This window comes from Primulina huaijiensis, chromosome 3 (genome assembly GCF_012295235.1).
Source record: "Primulina huaijiensis isolate GDHJ02 chromosome 3, ASM1229523v2, whole genome shotgun sequence".
Lineage (NCBI taxonomy): Eukaryota > Viridiplantae > Streptophyta > Magnoliopsida > Lamiales > Gesneriaceae > Primulina > Primulina huaijiensis.
In genome coordinates this window covers 25995717-26022919 of record NC_133308.1, presented here as the reverse complement: position 1 = coordinate 26022919, position 27203 = coordinate 25995717, and the positions used below count along the sequence as shown (strand labels likewise).

Sequence of the window (27203 nt, the reverse complement as noted above, 5' to 3'; positions counted from 1 at the left end):
TGTACTACCTACAACATTACCAAAAACTATTTAATAAAGTACCGTAAAAAATGTGATATCGGAGATGGACCTGACCATTCTTTTAAGTCGATTCATGGGAGGGAACCTGATGATATCGGACTTTCTTACACAGTTAGGGGAAGCCATACCATAACACCTCATGTCATTAGTAACTCTGAAACAGGTGAGAGTAGTATGGCCATAGCTGAGTACATTCCACAGTATACACATGCTCTCTTTGTAGAGCACAACCATGACTGTGGATTACTCTTCTGATATGACTGACATACAAATGGACATAAATGTGATCGAGGATTACCTGTTAGGATTCACCAGAAATAGAATTCCTCCATAACACTCTTTGGGAGGACCCCATACAAGGATGTGATGACTTAGAGCTTGATTTACCTGCTCCATATCCACCCATGATTCATGTGCTCGAGGAGCTATCCGGGGTTTGATGATTTTGTGTATGAGACAGATCCTGAAGAGTTCTTTTCATCAGTTCATGAAGATTGCATGGAGCAAGAAGGTATCGAGTAGCCCACGTATCCACCTAGAGTTAGTTACCTATGGACTGAATGACAAATCACATAAACACTACCTCGATGTGATTATGTGAATGACCGAGCCCTTAAACGATGCCTAAGGTTCAAACCACCAAAATTATATATTGTGGAAATAATGAGTAATGATGTGTTTATATGTATCATGATTGTTAGATGTCAAGTAATATTAATATTGTTTGATTGCTGGATTGGTGGTGTGGTACAATATGGCACGTGTTCGAGATGACATTCACATTGACTTAAATGAAGAAATAGTTGGTGCCGCATAGACTTCCTTCACCTATGGTGCTAGCTCTTCCAAGACATGGATAATTATGTGTTTTAGATGTGTATTTGACAGACATAAACTGAACCCACCTTTATTCCAGGACGAGGAGCACGACGATTAAGCAGAGGCGTCACCGAGCAGTTATTCCATTCTGCTTCTTGTCGTCCATTTTTTGGATGAGGCTAGCTACTCAAATGATGACACCAAAAGCATATCGTTGGTACTTGGTAGAGGAATTCCTAGGAAATGTTGACACTTCAAATACTACTAAATTGGGAGGTTTCGTAGATTATTTTAACATTGAGAAAGAAACTAAACACAGAAATGACACATCGATCTCCAGTAGATGACTATGACCAAATTTATTTCTCGTATGTTCCACACATCAGTGAAAAGGAAAGACACTAAGATGTATCATTATCTTGAGGGTTTACGTCCCAAATTATATGATTGGGTGGTCACTTATGATTCATTGTTGTATATGGCCAATCGGACGGCAACGAGTACAATGAGACACAAATCCAATTGTATTTTTTGTCCTGTATATTTGTTTTTTTTTTTAAAAAAAATTTAGCCTTCTATATTGTTGAATTTATACCACGTCACTACCATGTCAGAAAATGATTAAAATTTCTAAAAATGATAAAGATAACGGACTAATATTGAAATCTGATAACATAGAGAACTAAAATCATAATTAAGAGACAAACAAATTGGACCAATAATACAATTTTCTTGATTTTTAATACTAATTAATGATATCATTGACATAACATTAAAGTTATTTCTTTATGAAATATAACTACACACATTTAATATTTCCGATTTATTTTGAAAATTAAATTTTTTAAAACCATAATCAAACGTCCGTGGAGTTCAAATATTTGAACCACAATCTGTTTCCAGGTCATTCTGGTAAGTACTCTTAATTCAGCGGTGGTAAACTGTTGGATTTCATAAATTATGTTAAATTTAATATTAGACCAGTAGGTTTCTCGAAGATTAAAGCTTGGCGCTGAAGTAATATTTCTTTTCCAAAAAAATAATCTAATTTAAATACGCTCTAATTCAAGTCTTAAATTCAAAAATTAATTTTTTTTATGAAAAATTCAAAATTAATTTTAATAGAAAGTAAATCATTTTAAAAATTAATATATGAGATGCAAAAATATTCAAAATGTGTCGATTAGAAGTTCATGCCCTATACGAAATATTAATTTAATTTAACCCACGGATTTTACGTCATTACTGTGATAATACAAATTTTTTTAGGGATACATCATGATTATATCCATTGGATTTTGCAGAAATACTCCTATCAAATTGAAAAATCAGTTACGTTAAATAAATTTCCCAAATATGTCCCGAAAATATTGCAAAAACTCATAATTATATGTATGGGTGGAAAAACTTCACTAATATAAATCAAAATTTCAGATTCAATTATCTAGTTTAACAAAATAGTCAAGAAAGTAGACTAATTTGTGCTCTAAGTTTCTCTGTTTTAGTTTTTGTATTTTAATTAGTCGAAAATAGGTTTTGGTCCTGAAACTTATGTTTTTTTTCCTTTAATCATATTTCACCGGAATTTCGACGTGACGGTGAAAACGAGACACTGAAAATTGTTAATGCGGCATCGAGAAATATGACTTGGAATCGAAAAATGATTATGTGTGTAAAAGTTAGCACTTTCCTGAAATAAGATCATAAGCAAAACAAGACCAACTTAAATTATCAATCCCCAATTTTGACTTTCGGGATGACCAAAACTAAAATTTAAAGTCAATTTAGAGGACTAATTTGGCAATAAAAAATTGATTAGAAGACTGATTTGTCGATAGTAAATAAACTTACGTATTTAGTTTGAATGTCATGTATTCTCTCGTGGACGAAAATTCGCCAAATAAACTGAAAAATTATAAAAAATTTGGTATGTGGTCAAAGCTTGGTACATTATATATATTCATGGACTATATTTCAATTTCTTTGAAAACTGTGGCAAATAGAAAGTCACGGCATCGACGCAAAATAGGATATTTAATTAAAATATTCAGATAAAAGAAATAATACAAAAAAGTTATTTTTTTAAAAAAAAAATTTGTTTATCATAACATATGATAAGTTTTTGTTTGCTAATTATATATCTTTTAATTTATTATTATGTGAGTGTTTTAAAATTTTAAATGTATTGTTGAATTAGAATATACATGTTTTTGAGATGGACGAAAATGTGATTTCTTGTTGTTTTTGTTTCTAAAAGTTAGAAAATAAAATATTCTTAAACTAACAAACCAAAATTCCTCTCGATCACCATCTAAACACTTTTTTATTATTCAATTCGAAATTAATTTTCTAACAATCTTATATTGTTTTTATTTATTTATTTTTATTATTTTTTAAAAAATACCGGGACCATGTTATAAATTAACAATAAAATATGGCAAAAATTTGTGTGAGACGGTCTCACGGGTCGTATTTTATTGTAAATATCGGTAGGGTTGATCCGTTTCAAAGATAAAGATTCGTGAGACCGTCTCACAAGAGACCTACTCATAAAATATATATTATTAGACAAAAACTTGTGTGAGACGGTCTCACGGGTCGTATTTTGTGAGGTAGATCTCTTATTTGGGTCATCCATGAAAAAATATTACTTTTTATGCTAAGAATATTACTTTTTATTGTGAATATCGGTAGGGTTGACCTGTCTTACAGATAAAGATTCGTGAGACCGTTTCACTAAAGACCTATTCATATTATTATTGTGATTTTGCTCGTGTTTCATAATTAATATATCTGGCTTGCGTTGATGGTAAATCATCATAAAAAAATGGATGACGGGTCTATGATGAAATCACACGTAAATTCATTTATATTCTTTTCTTTGATAATAAGTAATCATTTATATTTAGATTAAAATAACATATATCCCATTATTCAAAATTGTTATTTTATATATTTATTATTTATGTGTGCGTGTGTGAAAAGAGCCAAAATCTTCAAAGGTAAAATGATACTATCAATGGTTGGTTGGTGAGTCTAAAGGAAGAAAGAGACTCGAAATTATCGATGAGGTTTAGCATCAAAATCTATCTTATTTTTCGATGGATCAATTTCTTGCTATGTTACAAAAACTTTTAATAACTTTTAAGAATGATGGGAACTAAATAAAATTAAATCTCACTCTTGATGATTATTTACTAGAAATAATATTTATTTGTTGAAGGGTTTTTTCAGCAACGTGGAGTTGAATTATTTGTTGAATGTTAACATATCACCGGAAAATAATGATGTGCCACGAAATCAAATACGTCAGCAATTCGATGAAAAAATAATAAAATAAATAAAAAGTTCAAAANATATATATATATATATATATATATATATAGCATACTTTTATTTTTAATTTCTTTTGTCACTTAGATAAATTTATTCTAACCTCTATATTTTATACTACGATATAATGAATTTTTTATTTTTATTTTTGTAATGAAATATATAATGGCACAATGAGTAGCTCGAGTTCGAAATGCTGGGAATAGAGAACATAAATTTTAAAATTTCAATTAGGTTAGCGATTAATTTTAGGGCCTAATCATGTAACCACCACCCTTACTATATTAATGAATTTTCTAGTTTCAGTCATAACTTGCCCACACATGTCTTGCGAACTCAAGTCCTAAACCATCCGAGGTCCACCTAATGGAGTATAAATAAACACTCACACGAAACACATCCAATCTTGTGGACTCAAGTACTAAATCGCCATCGTCAATGGCACGTCTACCAGCTAATTCAGTCAAAAGGGCCAGTATGACCAATCCGTGCACCGATCTAAGAGGTGGGCCGAGATACGCCAAGGTCGATATACAATCACCAGAATACGAACGTGATAAATCGTAGATCCATAGTCCCATCATCAATCCTCGTCGACCTAGTACTCAATAACATGCATAATATCCAAACAACAATAAAATTAGGTGCATATGGCCTAGAGAAATATCGAAATCATATATACCTCGAGTAGTCTACAATATCCAGAAAATCCTTGGGATGTATGTCACGCCTCGAGCTCGGGTCCGCGCCTGCGTAACTGCACGTACAATAGGCCCATATAGCAACTACTTCGTATTCGTCCTCGTTTTACGAAAATGGTTAACCCAAGTTGCTATATAAGTTCATTGTAAGCCATTATAAACTCATTTTATATATTTGATTTTTTTTACATGTGGGACAAGGATATCACAATGTACCCAACAATGTATTTGTGAACACAAAACTCAATAAGTCATCATTCTAATACAACATCGACAATAAAATCAACTTCTACAATCATGCTAAAATCACCATAAATAGGAAATGCGATATTAAACTTAATAAATTTGAAATATTCAATTGTCATAGTCATTTATCCATTACTAATCGCATTAATATTCATTTCTAGGTTCTATTGAACTTCAAACTTTACATCAATTGTACTTTTGAATGTTAATTATGGTTAGAATACGTTTATAGCAAATTTAAATATCATTCTTAACAATGCTCTGGGAGAAAAGTTGTCTCTTAGTTTATTTTTTTTTGGGAATGTTACGGATAGAACTTGTTTGTTATTTTATTGTTGCGACTCGAATATTTATCAATATCTTCATTCTACTCCGAGTTGATGTTTTGTATAATAACCATATGAAATCCCGATCTTGGGCTTCTTCTAGAGTCTTATATCGTAAATGGACTCTCTATGATGTCTTCTTTCTCACATGTGTCATTATTCATAGCATATCTACATCTCTTGAAAATTGGTGTTTTAGTCTTCCCTAAAACTCAATTGGTACCAACACTCTAAAAATCTAAATTTATTCTGGAGGGCTTATGTTCGAGTGTTGGAAAAGCGAAAGAAACTCATTTTCTAGGGATGTGGATATACTATGAGTAATGACACATAAAAAATTTAGTGAGGGATGATGTCCCAGAAGAATCCGTTTATGAGAAAAGATCTTAGAGGGAGCCTGAAATCATAATAGTTCATTGTCGTTATGTTTCTTCTAGCAACTATTGATTATCTTATCAGATACAAACACAGAGAAAGGAAAAAAAGAGAGTGAAAAGCATTCATACAGAACACAACATATATAGATACACTGAAATTTTAAAACAAAAAATTCTTCTTGAATTTTCAATATCAAAATTTAATAATTAAAAGTAAATACAATGCTGAAATTCGAGTACCTAATCATTGATTACTGAGATCAAATTGAAGAAGACTATAGATCCAATAAACATTATTTGCATAGCTGGAAGCCAATAGAAATAGGCTTAGAGAAGAAGTGATACTCTTTTATCTTTGAAATTGCTGGGCTCGTATAGTAGATTAATAAAGTTTGTGTTGAACTTTTATTTGAAACTTGTTGCATATCAGTATTGCACTAAATATAAAAATGTGTTGTTGCCTATAAAAGTATGAGTCTAATTAAGGTGGTCGTCTCAAAGCCTCGCCTCATAAATGGGCTTACTTCGTTGGATACAATAATTGTCCTTGCTGAGTAGAACAATCGAAATATTGTGCTTGATCTTTTAGTTTTCGAACAGACGTCTATACAAGGTTGATCATTTAATTTGAATCATTGGTTGTTTGTCCACAACAAAACTTATAACCTATGAGATAGTTTTTTATTGTTGTTAGAATGGGATTTAACATTTGATACATAATAGAATATAGGATGCGCTTACTTGTATTTGGTTTTGAACTAGATCAACTGTATTTTACAGTTGTTTAATCTTGAAACATCATAAGTGTAACTATAAGAATAACTAAAATTAATCGCTCAGTCTCTTACTCGCTCCGTCTCAAATATATTAAATATTTTATAAAGATATATACTACTTAACTGACTAGAAAAATTGGTTAAATAATGTGCAAATTATTAAGTAAGAAAGGGGCTAACAAGATTGTCCCATTTTGATCGATTTTTTTGTATGGCGATACCTACCTCCTACCTTATTTCTAAATAATTTTTTTTTAAAAAAATTCACGTTTCTCATTTGGATAATATGTAATATCTACGTTTGAAATCCAAAATTTGTAATAGTGTTTAAGAAAAATAGTTTTTTCGTCAAAAAAAAAGAAAAAAAAGAAAAATAGTTTTTCTATTTTTCTATAAAAGGTTGGTTATTCACTTATTTGTAATATAAAGAAAATAAAATGGTTGGTTATTTTAATTTGAGTTGAAGGAATTACGGATCTCAAAACATAAACAAATCCAAAGAATTTTTTTTCCCAAATTACTAATAAAATGATAATATGTAATATTATACACTAGAATATGTAAGAAACATAAGAATTTTTTTTCCCAAATTACTAATATAATATAATATAATATAATATGTAATATTATACACTCTAGAATTATTCAGTTTGAATGTTTACTACACCTTCGGGATGAGATAATATATGGTTGTCTTATATGCATTTGCTACAATAATATAATAATATATATTATAAAAAATTAACCAAACGATATTAAAAAAATTCAATTTTGATTTGTTGTTCTACAGGTAATCAACGCTACTTGGCTTGCTTTACACCAAACAAGAAAGGACAACTCATTGGTTGAAGAATTTGACAATCATAGAAATCGATTAGATTAAAAATTTAGGCAGATGGATCCATAATTTTGTGAGATCGAATGTGAACTAATTGAGTTAAGTGTCCAACAATCTACATTTATTCTTAAGTTCGTGATTTTATTTATGGATGTATCATAGTTTAATTATAAATATATGCCGAAGATGATCGGATATTGAACGATTAAAAATCAATAAAAATTAGTATTTCATGAGACCAATTCAACGATTATAAGTATGATAATTTATTACTATATTTTAGTCAAACCCTCTTTGTTAATTATGGTGGTGTGGGTGAAACTCTTTTCAAAATATCTCGTAACTTGGTTATATTTCGGTTTTTAAAAAAATTTCCCCATAAATATACCTTAAATTTCCTTACATTTCTCTATCCATTTCAGTATGAATTAGTAAATTAACTTAATCAAACTAAATTATTTAAAAATAATTATTTGACACAAATTTAAATTTCATAATACTTATATATTATTTTTACATACTTATATATTATTTTTACACACACAACACCTAAGTCATATATATAAGTAATATAACGTTAAAAAAATATATTCTACGTAATATGATAAATCCGAGTCTATCCGGCCCGGGATCTCAGTTCAGACCTCTGAAAAATGATCTAAATATGATTATTTATATCATATTTCAAACTTACAATCCATATTTTAATTTTCTAAGGTTGAAAAGACAATCTTCATCCCAGTAAACCACTGTGGAAAGAGACTTTTAGATTCATAGGTATGTTTCACATATTCGTTCCTCCCATCTCCAGAGATCCGAGTTGGCCCGGCCCGCTTTCACAGTTGAGAGTACCAGTAGTGTAGGCTGCACCCAAGCTTCCACTATCTATTAACTATTATATAAAGCCCTCATACTAAGTAGCTCCATTAAAATTGCACTTCAATCTTTTTATCCCAAACTCCCAAAAAATATTGATAAATGGAAAAGAAAATGATTACTATACTCCCAGCTTTAGAGGCTAAGCCTCTATTCATCTTCTTCATGATCCCTCTGCTTTTCTTGTTCATGTTCTTATCGAGATTTCGACGTAAACCCTATCCTCCGGGACCTAAGGGATGGCCGGTAATCGGAAACATGGGATTAACGGACCAGTTAACACATCGTGGGCTGGCCAAACTAGCCAAAAAATACGGCGGAATCCTCCACCTCCGCATGGGTATTCTCCACATGGTCGCTATATCGAGCCCGGAAGCGGCCCGGCAAGTCCTCCAAGTACAAGATAATATCTTCTCCAATCGGCCCGCTACGATCGCCATTAGTTACTTAACCTACGACAGGGCCGACATGGCCTTCGCGCACTACGGGCCATTCTGGCGCCAAATGCGCAAGCTGTGCGTGATAAAGCTGTTCAGCCGTAAGCGAGCCGAGTCGTGGGACTCGGTCCGGGATGAGGTGGATGACATGATCCGGACTGTAGCGGTCAACAGCGGCACCGAGGTGAACGTTGGGGAGATGGTGTTTGGTCTCACCAAGAACATAATCTACCGGGCTGCATTCGGGTCGAGCTCGCATGACGGCCAGGATGAGTTCATCAAGATTCTGCAGGAGTTCTCCAAGCTTTTCGGAGCTTTCAATCTTGCGGATTTTATTCCTTATCTGGGGTGGATTGATCCGCAAGGTTTGAACGGCAGGCTGACCAAGGCCCGGGATTCTCTTGATGGATTCATCGACTCCATTATCGATGATCACCTGAATAAAAAGAACTGTTCTGGTGATGATGAAAAGGATATGGTGGATGAACTGTTAGCTTTTTACAGCGATGAAGGTGTCAAATTAGTTGCAGAGTCTGAGGATTTGCAGGGTGGAATCAAACTTTCAAGGAATAATATCAAAGCAATCATTATGGTAATTTTCCTTCATTTAGGATATATCTTCATTATTACTACCTTGGTTTGGTGTTCATGTTCCGAAAAATTTTGATCCCCTATATTTTTTGATAACTTTTAAACACCATCTATTGAAAAAGTGGTGAAAAAAAAAACCAATTCCACTGTATTCTTTTCAAGGTTTTTTATTATATCATATCGTCGCCAGCAAAACTTAGTTTTTTGAATTGGTAAATTATTTGAAGCAGTTGTTCGAGTTCCTTACGATACATTCCCCGGTTTCGTTGCTGTCGCGTGTTTTACTCATAAATCCTCTAAAAGTGGCAGAGGTGTTTGTTATTTAACACACAAGGTTTAAAAAAGTCATTTGATTTCATACCCTTGGTTTTCACTAATGCAAATTGTTCAATTTTGTATTTCGATTCAATTAGGGTGGGGGATTTTCTATTGAACTAAACAACTCATACAAGTTGGATTAAATCTTGGGTTCTCACCATATTTTGTGGATAAAAAAAGTTTATGGTTGTTTTATTTTTCAAAATTATGTAATTCCTCTTCATTTCTCACTTAGTGACAATGACTAATTGAAAATGTTAAAATAGAAAGACAATTATCACTTGATATTAGTAGGATTACTTGCTTCATCTTAAAATAAAATAATTACTATTTTAATTGTGGTTGGTGTTAGAAACCAAAACAAGAAACCTTCTTGTCTTGTATCCAAGCTGGGTGTCTCTTTCCTTACATTTCACTTTATTTTGGGGTACCAAAACCTAATATTTTAATGATGCACGTGTTATTTTTGTTTTCCCTAAATTCATTAGAACTGAAAAAGAAACTTAGATGATATTAATTTATTTTATTCCAAAAATGATATTAACACAGGGTAAAATATACTCCTAATTTTTAACTCTCGAATTGAGCGGATTTTTATCATTTTGAAAGCTTGAAGCCTTGTCCTATGACTATTTATGTTAGAATAATTAATATTCTAATCGTATTTACGATGTTTCATGAATAACTGTAGTTTTTTTTTTCTTTTTTGAGCTTGGAAAAGAGTTTATTATTAACGAGTCTCGAACACGAAACTCCGTCTCAAATTTGAAATATTAATATAAGATGAATATAAACCATCGGCTGAATAGCTGTCGTTTACAAATAACAATATGAAATCAATATTTATAGCAACAAAAAAATTAAATTTTATTTATGCAAGTTTTAAAAATTAGGTGAACTGCTGATTGATGAATGACGTGTGAATGATGTCAGGATGTCATGTTCGGTGGGACCGAGACAGTAGCATCCGCAATCGAGTGGGCCATGGCGGAGCTAATGAGAAGCCCAGACGACCTAAAAAAGGTCCAACAAGAACTCACCAATGTGGTGGGCGTGGCCCGCAAAGTGGAGGAGCCCGATTTCGAGAAGCTTACCCACCTCCGCTGCTGCCTCAAAGAGGTCCTCCGCCTACACCCGCCCATCCCCCTCCTCCTCCACGAGACCGCCGAGGACGCCGTCGTCTCCGGCTACCACATCCCGGCCAAGTCCCGAGTCATAATCAACGCGTGGGCCATCGGCCGCGACGAGGGCGCTTGGGAGGACGCGGACGAGTTCAGGCCCTCGCGCTTCCTCAGGGAGAGTGTGCCCGATTTCAAGGGGGCCAACTTCGAGTTCATCCCGTTCGGGTCGGGCCGGAGGTCGTGCCCCGGGATGCAGCTCGGCCTGTACGCGCTGGAGATGGCGGTGGTGCACCTCCTCCACTGCTTCACGTGGGAGCTACCCGACGGGATGAAGCCGAGCGAGATGGACATGGACGATGTGTTCGGGCTCACCGCGCCTCGCGCGACTCGGCTCGTGGCGGTGCCGACGCCGCGGCTGCTCTGCCCTCTTTACTGACCAAGGAATCCGTTGGGCCACAGCGTGACGGCGCCCGGGGATCCCTCGCCGATCAGATATGACGTTCACATTTATTATGTTATGTTATTATTACGTTTTTTTTTTCTTTGGAAGCAAATTAATTATTCCCACCAAAATGTTTTCAACTATCTATAATTTCATGAATGTAAAGATGCATGCAAAATTTGAAAATTATTGTTTTTCTATATTTTCTTTTGAAATCGAGTGCTGATTTTATTTTTATATCACGCTTATTATGTTAACGTTTATATACCGTCAGATGAATTTCTTTATTCATGATTATTGTTTAATTTTTTATATTATTGTATTGTGTTTTCTCCCAAAAATAATTGTACGGAGAAATATTTTAGGACATAAAATTGGTGTTTTCGAAGGGAAAAAAAAATATGTACGACACATAAATATCTCAGACTTTATAATATACTAATGAATTGACGCAATTGCATAATTTTTTTTAATTCATTTAGTTTATATTTAAATGATTATCAAAATATAATTATAAAAAACAGTGAAAAACAACATTGCAATTTTGATATATAAATTAAAAAACAAATAAAAAATCGAGCAGGAATTAAACTTGCAAATTGATGATTAAAAAATAATACTCTATCTACTAAACTACATATGACTTCAATTATAATATTAACACTTTATTAATGTATATAATTATTAAAAGAGATTATGACACCAAAAATTAGTTATTTTAAGTGTCTTAAACTTAATAATATAATATAGATACATATAAAAAAAATTAATTTATTTACTTGTATGTGATGACATTAGGGATGAATCATCAACCAATTTGGATAACGAGAGAATCAACTTACATTTTAGGACATAAATTAATCTTGGATGGAAGTTGGAAAGAAAAGGAATGATCAGAGTAAAAGGGTTTGTTGGCTACAGTTCTACCACATAATATTAAGTGATTTAATACTTCCCACCAAGTATACCAATCGTTTGTGGTAGGTAATTTGGTAGAAACAATGTCTCACACAACACATGTCAAAAAAAGGAGAGCCAAAGAAAAACTGCTGAATATTATCAGGCATGGGCTCTTCTGACGAGCCATATCAAAAGTTGAAATGCTATAATAAAAATGCCTAACATTTTTATAAGAAAACACAAAATAATTGATAAAAACTTAAATAAAAAAAATTATGTTTCTGCATCATTATATTTTAAACAAATAAACATCATTGTGTCGAAGTAGTATTTACTACTCTAGAACTAAGAATTGTTCTTTAATATTCAAGCATACAAAAATAAAATAAAAAGGCTCACATGCCATTCTATGCGTGCTGGGGAAAGAACGCAAACTATTGCAGTCTATATAAATTTGAAATCTTGGATCATTGAAACATGAATTACATCTATGTTTGATCAGGGTAAAAATGTCTTGTCTTTCAATCTTTTAGGCAGGGGTAGTCAAGGATTTTATAAAAAAATCAGAATAAAATCCTTTCTTCTTGAAAAGTTGAACTAAGTTGCAATGCAAGCTTACATCAGAATGCGGATCACAGCTAGGCCAACAGCAGATACGGAGGCAAGCGTACCTATGCAGTACTTAATCACATCATATTTTGCTGCTTCTAATTGAGCCCGCAATGCATGAATTTCCTGAGATGAAACAATATAACAAATTTTGATCAAATGGAAACTCTGAGGTTAAACAAACGACTAGTTAACTGCTGAATTGCTTCACCAGTTATATGTACTCACTCGATCAAGTTTGTTAGTGAGGTTAGTCGTTTCTTGATTTTGATTGTTCAGCTCATCCCGAATTCTCCTGCATAATAGAAAAGATTGAACAAAACATAAACAAATGGAAAAAAGACACTTGTATGTAGGTGGTATATTCTTCATCATTTGCCAGTAACTACTTCGTGCATAGCGATCAGGATAACTCACCCCCTCTCTAGATTCAGATCCAAACGCTGCCCAGCAGTAACTTTGTCGACTTCATACCTGAAACAAATCATTCTCAGAATAAACAATCAGAAATATTAGAGAAAGGTGACGGACATTTTCCAACAGACCTTAGCTCACTACGCATCTTCTCTATATCACTCTTTAGTTTTTCCGTCTCGTGTTGCAATAGAGAAAAATGGTGGTCCTGCATTTGGCGTCAGACGAACCAAGTATAAAATCCAAACATTTTTACAAGGACGAGGCCCAAGTAGATGAACATAACATACATTAGAAAGCAAATACAGCAGAAGAAGAAAGAAACACCATCATTCCATTGCAGTTTTCCAAACATACGTAATCATTTACTCTTTGTACGTGGTACAAGCACAAGCAAAATTCATGCTCAATAAAGAGAGAATTATATAACTACCATCATTTTTTTGCTGCTTCTAATTAAAGAGATCTGATTTCAACACTCCATAATCCCACTCCAGTCCATTTCCCCGTGTTCTCCAAGGAGTGCCAAGTGTAAGAATTAAGGTAAATCAGCAGCCTAATTAAATGTCAGCTAATTTTCTTTCATACATTTTGCCTCACAAATTCTGATCATCTTCGTCTTTCTAAAACATTCAAAAACTAGTCAGCCATCTAAAAAAATACTTCTTAGTCATTATCAAAGTTAAACATCATAAAGTTTTCTGTTATTGATCAAAATAAACCCAAAACATAACTTTCAACATCACGCGATATAATCATATCAAGTTCATTGCACATTCAATTCCTATGATACAAGTGTATCCTTTAAAACTTGTGCCAGTAACTGTATAATGTTAGCATGAATCCTTCGTTTTATGAGTAGAATACAAAGTACCGAGGCATCATATAGCCCAAGTAGGCCTGTTTTTGGGCAATATTTAAAAAAACATAAAGCTTTAATATATTTTTGTGCACACATAAGTTGTATTTTGTTATATTCCCACAATTTAACACAGAAAGAAACACGAGAACAGATCAAGAACACAAAACAGGCGTCCCTCTCTACGCATTTTATTTCCTCTCCTCGCCTGGGCCTTTCCTATTTTTTTCTAGTGTAAACCAATATGATGCCTGGGCTTTTCTTTAATGGGTCTTAATTCATTTGGATCCATAAAATATTTTTTGGGTCAAGAAAATTTCTTCAAAAGTAAAGAAGGAAACAATACTATGTTTTCCTTTTTCAAATAAGCACATCATTTAAGTAAAGCGCACATGATGCTGTTAAAGGTGCCCGGTGCCCCTAAGGTGCGAGGTTCAGCCAGGCCTGGAGACACCCCAGGCTCAATGATATTGAAGAGAGGTGCTGCTCAGGTCAGGCGTGAGAAGCTGCATAAATTTCCTGTTCATTATTTTCTTTTTTTTCAATGTTCAGGATTTGAATGGTAAAACTACTTCCCATAGCAGCCCTCCCTTGACCACGACCCTGCAACCAAAATCCATCGTCCGGAAACTTTGGCAATGGCGATGGCTACTAGCGACTCCAGTGAGTTTTAGGTTTTGAAGGATGATCATAGCTCTTTTTTCGTTTATTTCATATTTATAGGTAAATTTCTAACTATTGTGTTCATCGAAATTCATTCATTTATCATTTAACTTCACTTTTTTGCAAATTATTTGTGTTTTATTGACTTGAATTATGATTTTCGGGTAAAATTCATAGCTATTAATCTTAATTTAGTGGCATGGTTCTTTATTTGGGGTTTACAAATCCTTGTTTATAACTAATTATTAGTTTATTGCTGAATTTAAATGTTAATGCACTATGTTTGAATATGATTCATAATCTTTCAACATAAAATTTATGTCCTTCCATAAGTCTCATATTTGAAAAGCATGTGCCTCGGGCTCCAAGGCCCCTCAATGCCTTGGTGGGCCCTGCATCCTTAAGGATTATAAGCCCACGCTAAGGAGACTTCAAAGCAAAAAGAGTGAAAATATTTGACCAAAACGCAACCAGTTTCTGCCATTACTCATTCTTCACAAAACATCTGAAACTTTACTCCCAAACATTATGTCTAAAAGGCATGAAGAACAAGTAACTAGAACATGAAAGGTTGGTTATTGTTATGCATTTATGAATGTAACTAAAAGTCTAAGACCAAAGTAAGTCGGTCACCAGCAGTATCGTATAGCAGAAAGGATAATAAATATCCTAATCAATGCAAATTTTTTGGATTGGCTATCTGTTAGGGTTAATTCGATCCTGTTGTATCACTTTTTCTTACATTGAGAAAAGAAAGGCAGCTTTGGATCTTCCCGACTCCTAACACGAAGTTGCTATTTATCTGCCAAACTGCTATAATATTTTTTAGTAAAATGGCTAAAAAACCAGAAAATTTGGGAAGTTGCCAACTTAACACTGTAATCAATAGAACCAGCTACTCTCTCTCTCCTTTAGTCCTTTGGACATCAAAAAGAAAATTCAAAGAAGTTCTAGGAGAATATATATATAGTCTTGGTGAACAAAGCAAAGCAAGGACCACAAAAAACTGTTGTAGTGTTGGCTGATAAGATGATCGAACCCTGCCCATTTACATAATGCACAAAAAGAGGTCATTATGGAGTTCTTTTCTAGTGTAACAAAAAAAATACTCTGCCTTGAGGCAAGGAATTAGTATCTATAATCCAACTTTCTCCCTGCCAAATCTGTATATCTTGTAACTAAGAGAATAGCAACTAAATTACTACAAAATAACGAGAATTTCAATCAAAACAAGTCAAACATAAACGAATAATATGAGCCATACCTGAGAACTTTTAACTTCAGTCTTGAATTTGGACAAATTGGATTCCTGAGTCATCTCATTCTACAAAAAGAAATTATTGCACTCCTTACAAACACATAGGCAGATAATAAATAGTTATTCATCCACAAAAGCAATAAAAATAAACAGTGAAATTTAAGAGGAACACCAAAATAACAAAGTGAGGGGCTCACTTGCTGCATTTGACCTTTGGAGACAAAGGAATGAGAAACATTCTCCAAGCTGTCGTTCAGGACTTCCGTCATAGCCGCGGTTATAGCCTCAGCTTGCTTGGACGGCAAGCCTTGCGCCTCCAATCTCCTCACCTGATCGAATCAACCAACCAATCAATTAATTAGATCAAATACATCCAAAATGGGACAAAAATTACACCTCACGACAACATATAGAAAAACGTAAAAAAATAAGTATGCAAATTACAAGAGCCAAAGTATCCACGAGGAAAAGACGTTTCCCATTGGATTTAAGAAGCTCGGACATCTGCCTTGATTCAAACCGGCTGCTCGAGCAGAACAACTGGATTCTGCTGGTTCCGGCCCCCAACTGGACGGCACGCCTACAAGCCGCCGCCGCCATAAAATAAACAATACAGCCAAAATCTGAAGCAAAAACGAATCTATTCCCAAAAATTGGTCCGCGCAATGAGGCCAAAAAATAAGGCTAAAACAGCTATGAATTGCAGCAAAGAGTTTATTACCGCTCAAATTTGCTGCACAAGCTAAGCTATGGAGAAAGAGGAGAAAACTTGAAGGAGAAGCAGGGGAGAAATGGAGGAGTTGCTGATTCCTAGGAGAACGTGGGGATCGATGATCGATCGATTGATGATTCAAGCGTTGGTTCCACTGCTGGATATTGGAGGCTTATTTATTTATTTATGCTTTCGATGAATAAAAAGAATTATTTAATTTTAAAAAACAAAAAAACAAAAAAACTAAAGCGCGTCTTTTAAAAGCGTTGATTGTTTGTTGTTGACATGGCATAGCGCTTTTAAGACGAAATTAGTAAGAGAAAATAGAGGAGTGTAAAATATTAACGCCCACCGTGGGGCTCGAACCCACGACCACAAGGTTAAGAGCCTTGCGCTCTACCAACTGAGCTAGACGGGCTTGTTAGAACATTTAATATTTGATTTATATTTATCGTAATATATATTTTGAATCAAATTCTACGAAGAACTATTTAAACCCAACGACAAAATAAAATTTTCATTCCAGTCATGTGGTCCTCTAATTGCAATATCATTATCTTACTTATAGTACTGAAAGTGTATACAATCTTTGATTTTACGAAAGATAAAAAAAAATACGAATTCAACATAAAATTCAAGATCTTGCAAAGTTAACAATTCCATTTTCCTCAATTTTTATCTTATTTGGAGTTCTGAAATCTGTATATGTAATTTACAATAAATAAAAAGAAAATCGAGATTAGTCTTTAGGGACTTGGTGAGAAAATAAAATTGGGCTTATAAATTTATAACAAGTCAAACGAACATTGATCAATGTAATATTATCATTATAAAAATATCTTATCAAGTAAAATACAGCAATTGTTTAACACTTGGAATTGAATATCGTGGACTAAAGATATGACTCTCACCAACATTCGGTGTAACGCTTTTCTCCACTTACTCAAGTAAGATCCGTACAACAATCAATCATTTACGACCTAATGTGAACACGTTGTCAGATGAATCATATATCATGTTTTAAACATGTGTTCATTGGACTCATATTTTCGGCCCGAAGTCGCGTTGTCCAGTAAACTAGCAATCCATAAATTCAATATGAAATACAATATAACCAATAAATTAAGTAATGCATAATATGATGTATTTTATGAATAATTCAGTATTTTATGAAACTTTACTGTAAATTCTGAGTCAAATGTCAAATTCTATTATTAAAAAGAAAAGATTAAAAAAAAATTCACCGTGATAGGTTACTTTTTCATCTCGATTTCAATTCCAAAACAAGACAATTCTCTATCAATATTGAGTAATTTTATAGTGATTAGGATCCATAATTAACATTCTAACAGTTTTTTAGAAGAGGGACTCTTTCAGTCTTTTGAAGAAGCGTGCCTTGAAAAATACAAAAACAAAAACAAAAATAAAACCAGAAAAGGACTGAAACTTATTGTTATTATTACAAGGTTGAATAAGATTCACATCAATGCCAATACATTGAATGTAATACAAGTTGCTCAGGATTAGAGACCAAAAAATTCACAGATTCAAGTTCTTCCACGAACAAAAAAACACATCCAATTTAACATCCGATTATTAATCATAAATATATATATATATGTATCCAATAAATTCAGTTGAATTGTAGTACACTACTCATACATGATTAACTCTAGACTGTTGACAATACAGTACAAAATGTTGGGAGAACCAAACCATCATCACGGGTGTAGATAGTCGCAGAATGCTCCCTTCTTGCAACGACCGCTCTCATAAAATTTACATACCCGCTGCCCTTTTGGTGGTGGCCTGGAATATCCTCCTCCTCCGCCGCTACTACCACCGTACTGTTGCCTTCCCCACTGAGGCCTGCCTCTACCAAATCCACCTGGTTCACCACCTTGATATCCCCACTCTCGGGGGCTACTGTACATGCGCTGGCCATCCCACGGTAGGTTCCCATTAACTGGACTCAGATTTACGCCTGGATTTCCCCAACCTGACCCTGGGTTGGTCCCCCAACTGAGGTTTGTCATCCCCTGAGTTGGTCCTCCCAAGACAAGATTTACATTACCCTGCACTGTTACTAGATTAATGTTACCCTGCACCGTTCCCCAACCAGGTTCGTTGGACTCTGATCCTGTACCAAGAACCATAGTTGCACCAACCATATCTTGACTAGTGTTGACTGATGCAGGAGGGTGGAATTCTGATCCACCTTCACCGGGGTAAACCGGGGCATTGGTTTCTCCCTCACTGCTTGCTGATGAATGAACACTTGACCTCCTAAAAGAATCTAGACCATCGATAAAAGATGATTCTACAGCTGGTTTGCATGGGAGAGAAGGCTGGCAAGCCAATTGTCTATCTCCTGTGGAGCTCAAGGCATCATTTTTTCCGGGATCATGTAAATGACTGAACTCGATTGAGCTAAAGCAATCATCTTTACAATCTTGAATCAACTCTTTTGCAAACTTCATGGCTGAAGTAGGAGAAGGGAAACCACCTTGTGATTCCATAGCATCAACTTCAGCCAATAAATCTGATACTGATTCCTCACCCAAAGCATCAAACTCAATAGGTTCGTTAAACATTGCAAGCCAATTAGGTACATTTGGCGGAGAAGCATGAGTAATTTGGCCATTATTTGAAGTGGTGGCAGTAACATTATCACTTTTGACCTCCAGCGGTTTCAATGAAGATGGAGAGAGGAGACCAGAGTGCCATTCTTGCCCAGATGGTTTTGCCGCTGCAGGGGAATATCCACACCAATTATCAGGTGCTTCAGGAAGCTGCAAATTACCCCCAACTGGACCAGAAGAACTGCTCCAGCTAGGGCCTGCATTTGGCACAATAAAATTTATAAAATCATATTGCTTGGTTCCGGTGGCCTGATCTTCATTGTTAGACCTTGGTGTAGGACTTAATAGCTCAAGGATACTAGGGTTTTGCATGGGAACATCTAAATATACAGATTGCTGCACTTCGGCAGTCTCAACCACCCCAAGCTTGTCAATGGTCTTTGGTGCGACACAAGGCAGATTTGGTACATTTGTACTCCGATCCTGTTTGATCGACTCCATTGACTTGGATACAGGTGCAGAAGTGGATTCTAATTCCATTGAGCTCAAATCACCAGGTAGAGTCCTCGTGTTTTCTTCAGAAGACTGACCTGCTTGGCATCTATTGTTATACTGATTTTCAAACTCGAGACCACTAGTTATCTGTTTTTTATTTAGCCCACTTGAAGCATTTTCCCCATTGCGTGGATCTTGGCTTCGATCTGGAAGAGCTGCACATGAGGGATGGGAACTGCGTACTTGGACATTATCTGCACTAGAACTATTGTCCTTGAGAAAATCCCAGGCTTGTGGATGGGAAGTACCAGAGGCATCTGCCCTTACAGATCCAATGGTGTTTCCAGACAAAACATTTGAATTATCATACAAAGCCATCCCAGTTTGGTTACTATCACTACCGGTCCCATTTACAACTCGGTCACCCCCAGTAGCCCCCAGATCCGGCGACTCTGTCGAAAGGTTGTACGGAAGGTCTGATGCTCCATGGAATTGCCTGTTCAAAGCATCGGTAAGAAGTAACGAGTCGTATTGCTCGTGATTTGTCCATATCCTCATATCATGTGGAAATAGACCAGTCGTATTCCACTTCCGCAGCTGCAACATGGCAAATGGTCCTTGAATTTTACCATTAGGATCACGATAATGCCACAATTTCTCTGTTTCAATATTACTAGCAGGTGGCGAGTTTCCCACGGAGTGGCTGGCAGTAGAAGTATCCAATCCAATGGACCTAAGCATGGCTTGAACATCCATACCGATAGTTGCCGAATTAGCAACAATGACTTGATTCATGCGTCTATCTGAACTATGCGATCCATTTGCACCTACTCTTTCTATCACTTTATCCTGCATCTGGATAGACCCCTCTCTTTTCCCTGGAAAGGACGTACCAAAAAGATTTCAGATTAAATTTACCAGGAATGAGAGTTTTCAGTAACCTATCAATCTGTTATCTTTACTCTCACCTTTTTTATCAGGAGAAATAGGATTCCGTCCATTTCCTGTAAATTTAGAGGATTTTGGCCTCAATTCATCTGCATCTGCATGATATGATCAGTGTAATGGAGTTACTGAATCTTTTCTAACGAGATAAAATTTTCTGAAGTAAAACTATTGTTGGCCCACCTCCCTTGTATTCAAGAGTTAAAAATAAAATGGTTTCTAGCATGGCAAGCGAAGCAAGGGTCAAAACTTCAAGATCTCCAGTGCTCGAAATAGCATATTTCGAGAAAAATGTTTTCCTTGAAATAAAATAACTGTTGGAAAGAAGCAGCAACATAGAGAATTTACCTTTTCTAGAGTTATCAGCACTTCTGACATCTTCCTCTGATTCATATGCTGGACTCATTTTTGGATCATCGTGTACAACTGGAATTTCAGCAATTCTGCGCTGTCGCTCCTCAGGTGACTTTAGCAGCTGTAATTTGTGAACATATTCTCTGAGAGTGAAATTAGTCAAGCGACTCCATGAAAATCCACTAGTTGTCATCATAGTCATGCAAGATATATAGAGAAAAATAACGAAAATGAACAAATTCCAATCTAATTTTGTTATATAGGTATTGAAAGAACTTGAACCACCAGACACCTTCAGTCCTATCACATTCATTTTCTTAAGGACTAAACTCAGGAGGAGGAAACCAAATAAGAGATGGACAAATATGTTATAAAACTATATTAATAAACACACACACAAAAAAACGGAGATCATGCCGCTGAAAACCCTGAGTTCCCAATCAAAACATCTTTATCATAAATAATGGCCAACAGGGACTATCATAAATAACATGGTCATCACCGACACACAATCTTCAATAATGCAATAAGCCAACGTATCCAGCTCAGCTGAACAATAGACTGACAGAATGTTTCTCAGATAAACCATCTTAAAAATTTTAAATAGTTGGTTCACAGTTCAAATATAGAATACTGATCGGTGAAAATATAGAAACGATTAAAAGACATGTGGCTTAAACAGTCTTTATTTTTCTTAATTCTTGAAATTACATTCTCTAGGGCTACCATAGCAGCTAGTTTTAAAAAAAAACACTAGGCATATTCTATACTTTTTCAATGCTAATTCATTTTCACAATTAAGGTTAAATAGAGGATTCAATAATTGGTCCAGATTGTGAAAAGAAAGATTCTCTAATGACTCAACCAGTATGATGGCATTCGCTACTTTAGGTTAACCACAAATTCTAATGACGAAATACTAAAAAAAGGATATTCCTTCTTATGCCCCTTCTCGCTAGCTCGATCTCGAAGATGATTTAGCCGCAATATTTCAGCCTCCAGCAACTACATTTTGATAAAAACCAGAATCATAACTAATGAAACCAAGAAACTCCGGAAAATGGAAATAAAAAAGGTAGTTCTTTTCTTTTTTTAAAGGCAAGAACTCGAGTATTTCAGGAAAATCACGCAAAGGTTGTGCACCAACTTCAAGTTGGGCAAAATATATCAACAGACTCACGTCATTGAGCCTGACTTGTTGAAGTTCCATTGATTTCTTTTGCACCTCACCCTACAGTTAATTAAAATTATTAGCAACCAAAGATATAAATTGTTTTAGGACGAACTCTAAACAACATCAGGAACCACACTTACGACAGTGAACTGTTTCACAAGCCCACATCTAATGCTTTGGCGTAACCGTTTGCATTCATCCTGAAATCCAAAAAAAAAAACTATGAAACTGAAACATAAATGTTTAAAAAAAGACAAACATGGAAGGACAGTTCAAAAGTCTCGATGGCTCAAGAAATTAGTCTATTTGGCATTTGCTAGAGGCATACAGGATTCATCAGAGAATATAAGTGTGTCATTAACATAATCATTGCAAACACAATTTAAATATGGAATATACTCATACTGGTGACTTTACACAGTATGCTGGTATAATTGAGACATGAGTACTACAGTAGAAATATTGACATTTTCATCAACACTGTGATCTTGAATAAAAGATTGATTCAGATTTCAGTCTTCACAGCAAGATTAAGAGATATCTGCTAGACTGATTCATTATGAATGATAACAACTAAAAGCAATTTTGTATCCGCATCATTAACAATGGACGACACCAAATCCTTTTACAGATAAATCAGTAATAGGAATCCAGAAACATTAATTACTCCAGATTCCTATACTCTCTGGTTTATCATTTATATATTAAAAAAGATATGGCAAATAAGATTTGTCAGATTTCAGAAGCAGCTACGTAAAAAAGTAACCTAAGATATATTTGAGAAGTTCCTGAATACAGTGTCTCGAGTTACCTCAGTGACAGCTGCATTTGAAATAGCATCCAATGATACAACCTCTTTCTTGTTTAAGTTTAAAACTTCAAGCATGATATCTGTTGTTTTATCACCAATTTTATATGGTTCAGCCACCTTACTAGTACCTGAACTCCAAAGATAAATACTAAAAGATTCAGCAAATTTTAATGTGCATCTAAGCTGGTAAAAAACGCTCAAACAGAAAACAGAGGCTAAAGCATGAAATTGTAGATTCATTCATACCTACAACTTGGACAAGCCTGTAAATATCTTGCTTCTGATCACAAGCCGATATTCTTATTCTCACAATTGAGCCAACGACCTTATCATGGAAGTTATCCCTATCTTCAATTAGATTCTCCAGTAAATTACGTCGTAAACAGATCAAGTTAATGTTGTGAACGTCAATTGCAGCATATTCATTTAGCTTATTTAGCGGTGCTCCATCCTCACTTTTTTTACGGGTTTTTCGCTTTTTATTGTTAGTTGTTATCAACGAACTATAAGTGTTTCCATCAACCTCTAATTCGCTTGCAGTAGAACCAACAAATCCGGCTGGAATAAAAGAACTTGGACAATCCTCCTTCGTAAGAAAGTGATATTCAAGAAGCTGTAGCATTTCAATGTGACCAACACGATCCTTTCCAAATAGATTTTTTAGCATATGATCGCAAATGATTTGGCCTTTCTGACAAGGATCCCGAAGATTGTTTCTCTTTACATAGTCAAGCAATAGCGTCTGCACATCGAACTGCGACAGAAGAGATATATCACCATTTTTCATGCGGCCCACAAACTCCAAGAGCTCTCTAGATGCCCATTCAGTGTTTTTCACAATTTCCGGTATCTCTGTATCTTTGTGTCTTTGCTTGTCTGCTTCTTTTCCAATGTCTGGGTTATCTATATCTCCGCCAATGCCTCGATTGTTTTCATTTTTCTCCATCACCACCTGGTCAAAGGCGTTCTCAGAGCCAGAAACTACACCAGTACTTGGTCTGTCAGTGTTCTTGTCAAATCCTGGCATGTCTGTATCTTTGCTCACGTTAAGCTTACCAGTACCCACAACACTTTCCCCTTCGTCACCGTTTAGTTTCTCAACTTGGTTCTGGATACTTGATGTAACCAAGCTTAACTGATTATTTTGCAACAAACTCATCTCTTCACGGGGTTTACGTAATTCCGAATGTACAGAACTCACGTAAGATATAGCATTTCCATGGGCAGAATGATGCGCGTTAATTAATCGAGGCTTGGAAGCCACTGCATGTGCACCATTCCAAGGGCTTTTAGCTTGTGTGAGTTCGCCCAGTGTTAACGATAACTTGTCTTTCAAGCACGTCCAGTACACCTTGAAGAGGTACTCCCAGCTCATTTTGTCATCAAAATCCACTTGAACCTGTATATATTAATTTCAGAAGGGTAGTTAGCATAAGTTATAACTTCAGATGTGTCCATAGGCATGCAATTTATATTTAATGTCATAGTCAGCAAGTCCCAAATCGTTGCAACTGTAACAGAACATGTAATCTTGACAGTATGCTAAAAATCTATTCTCTCATTAATTATAGGGTGTTTTAAAACTAAAAAGGTTAAATTTATACAACTCCAAAAACAGCTCGATCTCTATATTCTATATATCGAAAAATAAAATAACACAACAGATCCTATTACAACAATTAGTATGTGGCGAATACTTTAAAAGTATGAATAGCATTTAAAGAAAAAAAGTATTCAAAGATACGCTCTCTTAAATCTACAATAAATGTGAATGATGACAAATATGGGTATATCTATGATTTATAAATATTAAATATAACAGAAATGACTATAAACTTGCACAATAGCAGCACAGGGAATTGGGAAGCACAATAAAAGCACGTGAATTAGGAGGAGCAATTGTTGAAACTTGATAATGTTTCAAATGAAAAATGTGCATACCGCATCTTCATTTGCCTGGTCTTTATTCTCAATCAGCATGATTGTCTTCAGGCAAATTGTGCAAAATCCTTTGTTGCCTCTCACAGACAAGTAGTCTGTGTCTCTAGCACATCCCTTGCACAATGAATAGGTGCAAGTGTAGCACATGTAGTGAGAAGGCTTCTGACATGTGCTACATATGTGCCAACCTGAAAATATGAGCACCATAAGAACTTAACAAGGGCAGAGAAAGAAATCAATGAAATGCATAATCACAGACAATCAAAAACTGTGTCAAGTACAATTAATCCAAATATAAAGCCACAAAACAAGCCAAAAATACAGAATAAACTCCAAAAATGAGAATTCAACAGAAATGTGACATCAACAAGCGATGACTTACGAGAACAAAGAAAAAGAGACATACCACAATTCCACTTGGCTTTCGAGCGGAAAAAGGCTTCATCCCTCTTAATGCACGCTGGATGATATGCTTTCGGACAGCCCCTGTGCAGTAAAATAGAGATTCAATGCAATAGACAGCAAAGGTCCCAACTTAACATTCTCAAAGAACTTTTTCTCATGATATAAAGATGACAGGAAAGACACATTTTCTTCAATCAAGAAAAAAATAATACAAAACGATTAAAAAGTAATATTTGAAAAATCGCTAAAATTGTTCAAATGGGAATGAAACTCACTTGCGATCGCAAAGCACCAGAGAACCCCCATCGAAACAGATAAAGCAAACATCTTCCTCCTCATCCTCCTGTTTCTTCCGCTTAGGAGGAGGAGGCCTCTCCGCCAGTTGCCCCTTCGGTGGTCGCCCTCTTTTCTTCCTCTTATCCGCGGCACCGATCACCACCACGTTCGTCGGCACAACCGGAATTTCCAACGTAGGTACATGATTCACCACCGTGGCCGGCTCCGAACATCCACCCACCGCCGTCGGGACATCAGTCAACTGAGACGCGCCGGAATCTCGCCGAATCTCCGGCAAAGACACCGAACCCTCCACCCCTACCTTACGTCCAAGGGAAACATCATCTTCATCATCGCTGAATCCTTGAGTCTGAGCTACCGCAGCTAACAAGGTCTCTATGTTCTCCATAAAAACCTAACAAAACCCAGAAATCACCACCAAGAAATCCACCTCCAGCTGAAGCCACAAAAGATCATCGATCAGGGCACCTCTTTTTGGCCAGAATCGAGATACCCAACTCGAGAAACAAAGAAAAAAGACGGTAGAGATATAAGATGGGCAAAAGGCCAGAAGGGTTAGGGATGTGCTCTGTCCTTTTTCATCTGCAATAATCTGTAACGAAGGAAAAAAAATTAATTTTGCTGTCAAATAAAAAAACAATAAACAAATAATTTCGGCGACAAGTGGATTTTAGTGTAAAAATGGGGGGCTCCCACTCGCAGCCCATCAAGTGTCGGATGCAATTAACACTACATACATGTGGGGCGAATGAGTTGCAGGAGTCAAACACCGGAACGCGGTAAAGAATTGGGGAACACGTGAACGGGGGCTGTGGGGTCCTCTGAAATTGCGTTGTGTTGCCTTTTCTTTACTTTTTAGCACTCTTAGAAGGCTGGTGTAGCAGCCAGCCACCATGCGGAGAAGTGGGAACTTGGACCTCTCCAGCCATTTATGGGCTACAACGAGAGCTAAATCCCTTTTCGTGTTACTATATGATCTGATATCAATGAACCCTATTGAAGTTTCAAACTATAACATGATTTGAATTAACCAGATGTGTTGACATGAGTACTAGATGACGATGAATCGATCGTAGTAAAACTATTTCATCGGAGTGTGGAGTATAGTTTTTAAAATTTAGTCTCAGCGGTTTAATAAGTTCGGATAAATAAATATTTATAACAAAAATTAATTATTGTCGTTTATCTTGTCATATCAGGTTTCTGAAATAATTATGATAACAGACATTACATAACATAGAACGATAATTATGNATTCACAATAAACCTTTTCATTTTTATAATTCGATATAAATTATTTATATTTAAGTTTCTAACTAAATTTGAATCAAATTCCAGCTTTTATTTAAAACCTTTTCATGTAGTAACTAGCTAGTTTAGTCGAAGCATGGTGTAGAGTTTTTAAACCTAGCCTAGGGTTTTAATAAATTCGGATAAACATATGTTTAAGGTGAAATCATTATGTATTGTTTTGTCAACCTACATTTTAAATAAGGATAGAACAGATAGCTTGATGGTTCTGGGATTTATGAAGAAAAAGTAGATACATGTCACTCTGATGT

General features: G+C 35.3%; 3 protein-coding genes and 1 non-coding gene across 8 annotated transcripts in view; 1 reads left to right on the top strand and 3 right to left on the bottom strand.

Moving 5' to 3' along the window:
• Positions 1–8243: 8243 nt before the first annotated feature.
• LOC140974109 (cytochrome P450 84A1-like) lies at positions 8244–11459 on the top strand. The gene is made up of 2 exons (XM_073437356.1): positions 8244–9342; positions 10593–11459. Exons 1-2 carry the CDS (start codon positions 8416–8418, stop codon positions 11214–11216), a joined length of 1551 nt encoding a protein of 516 aa, XP_073293457.1. The 5' UTR covers positions 8244–8415; the 3' UTR covers positions 11217–11459.
• A 929-nt stretch (positions 11460–12388) lies between these two features.
• LOC140974108 (protein FMP32, mitochondrial-like) overlaps positions 12389–27203 on the bottom strand; it is a 51138-nt gene continuing 36323 nt past the window's right edge. Inside the window, exons 2-9 of one of the 3 annotated variants that reach the window (XM_073437355.1) lie at positions 16647–16757; positions 16370–16548; positions 16123–16254; positions 15932–15991; positions 13277–13353; positions 13149–13205; positions 12960–13026; positions 12389–12857 (exon numbers count right to left, since the gene is read on the bottom strand). In XM_073437355.1, the coding sequence (XP_073293456.1) occupies positions 12738–12857; positions 12960–13026; positions 13149–13205; positions 13277–13353; positions 15932–15991; positions 16123–16254; positions 16370–16525 (669 nt within the window). In that variant the 5' untranslated portion in view covers positions 16526–16548; positions 16647–16757 and the 3' untranslated portion in view covers positions 12389–12737. Of the gene's footprint in view, positions 12858–12959; positions 13027–13148; positions 13206–13276; positions 13354–15931; positions 15992–16122; positions 16255–16369; positions 16566–16646; positions 16812–27203 lie in introns of those variants that run through there. The other 2 variants (XM_073437353.1, XM_073437354.1) reach the window with 2 other exon arrangements.
• Positions 16983–17055, bottom strand: TRNAK-CUU (transfer RNA lysine (anticodon CUU)). The gene has a single exon. It is a non-coding gene; the product is annotated as a tRNA-Lys (tRNA).
• Positions 18166–26342, bottom strand: LOC140974106 (zinc finger CCCH domain-containing protein 44-like). Of its 3 annotated transcripts, none has more exons than XM_073437349.1 (11): positions 25620–26342; positions 25346–25425; positions 24940–25127; positions 23245–24397; positions 22999–23126; positions 22328–22387; positions 22194–22244; positions 21948–22018; positions 21008–21162; positions 20683–20763; positions 18166–20592 (listed from the first exon to the last, which is right to left on the bottom strand). In XM_073437349.1, the coding sequence occupies exons 1-11, from the start codon at positions 26027–26029 to the stop codon at positions 18359–18361; spliced, it is 4611 nt and encodes a 1536-aa protein (XP_073293450.1). In that variant the 5' UTR covers positions 26030–26342; the 3' UTR covers positions 18166–18358. The 3 variants fall into 3 exon arrangements, with proteins under 3 accessions (XP_073293450.1, XP_073293451.1, XP_073293452.1); XM_073437350.1 differs by having other exon boundaries at positions 20683–20757; XM_073437351.1 differs by having other exon boundaries at positions 20683–20751.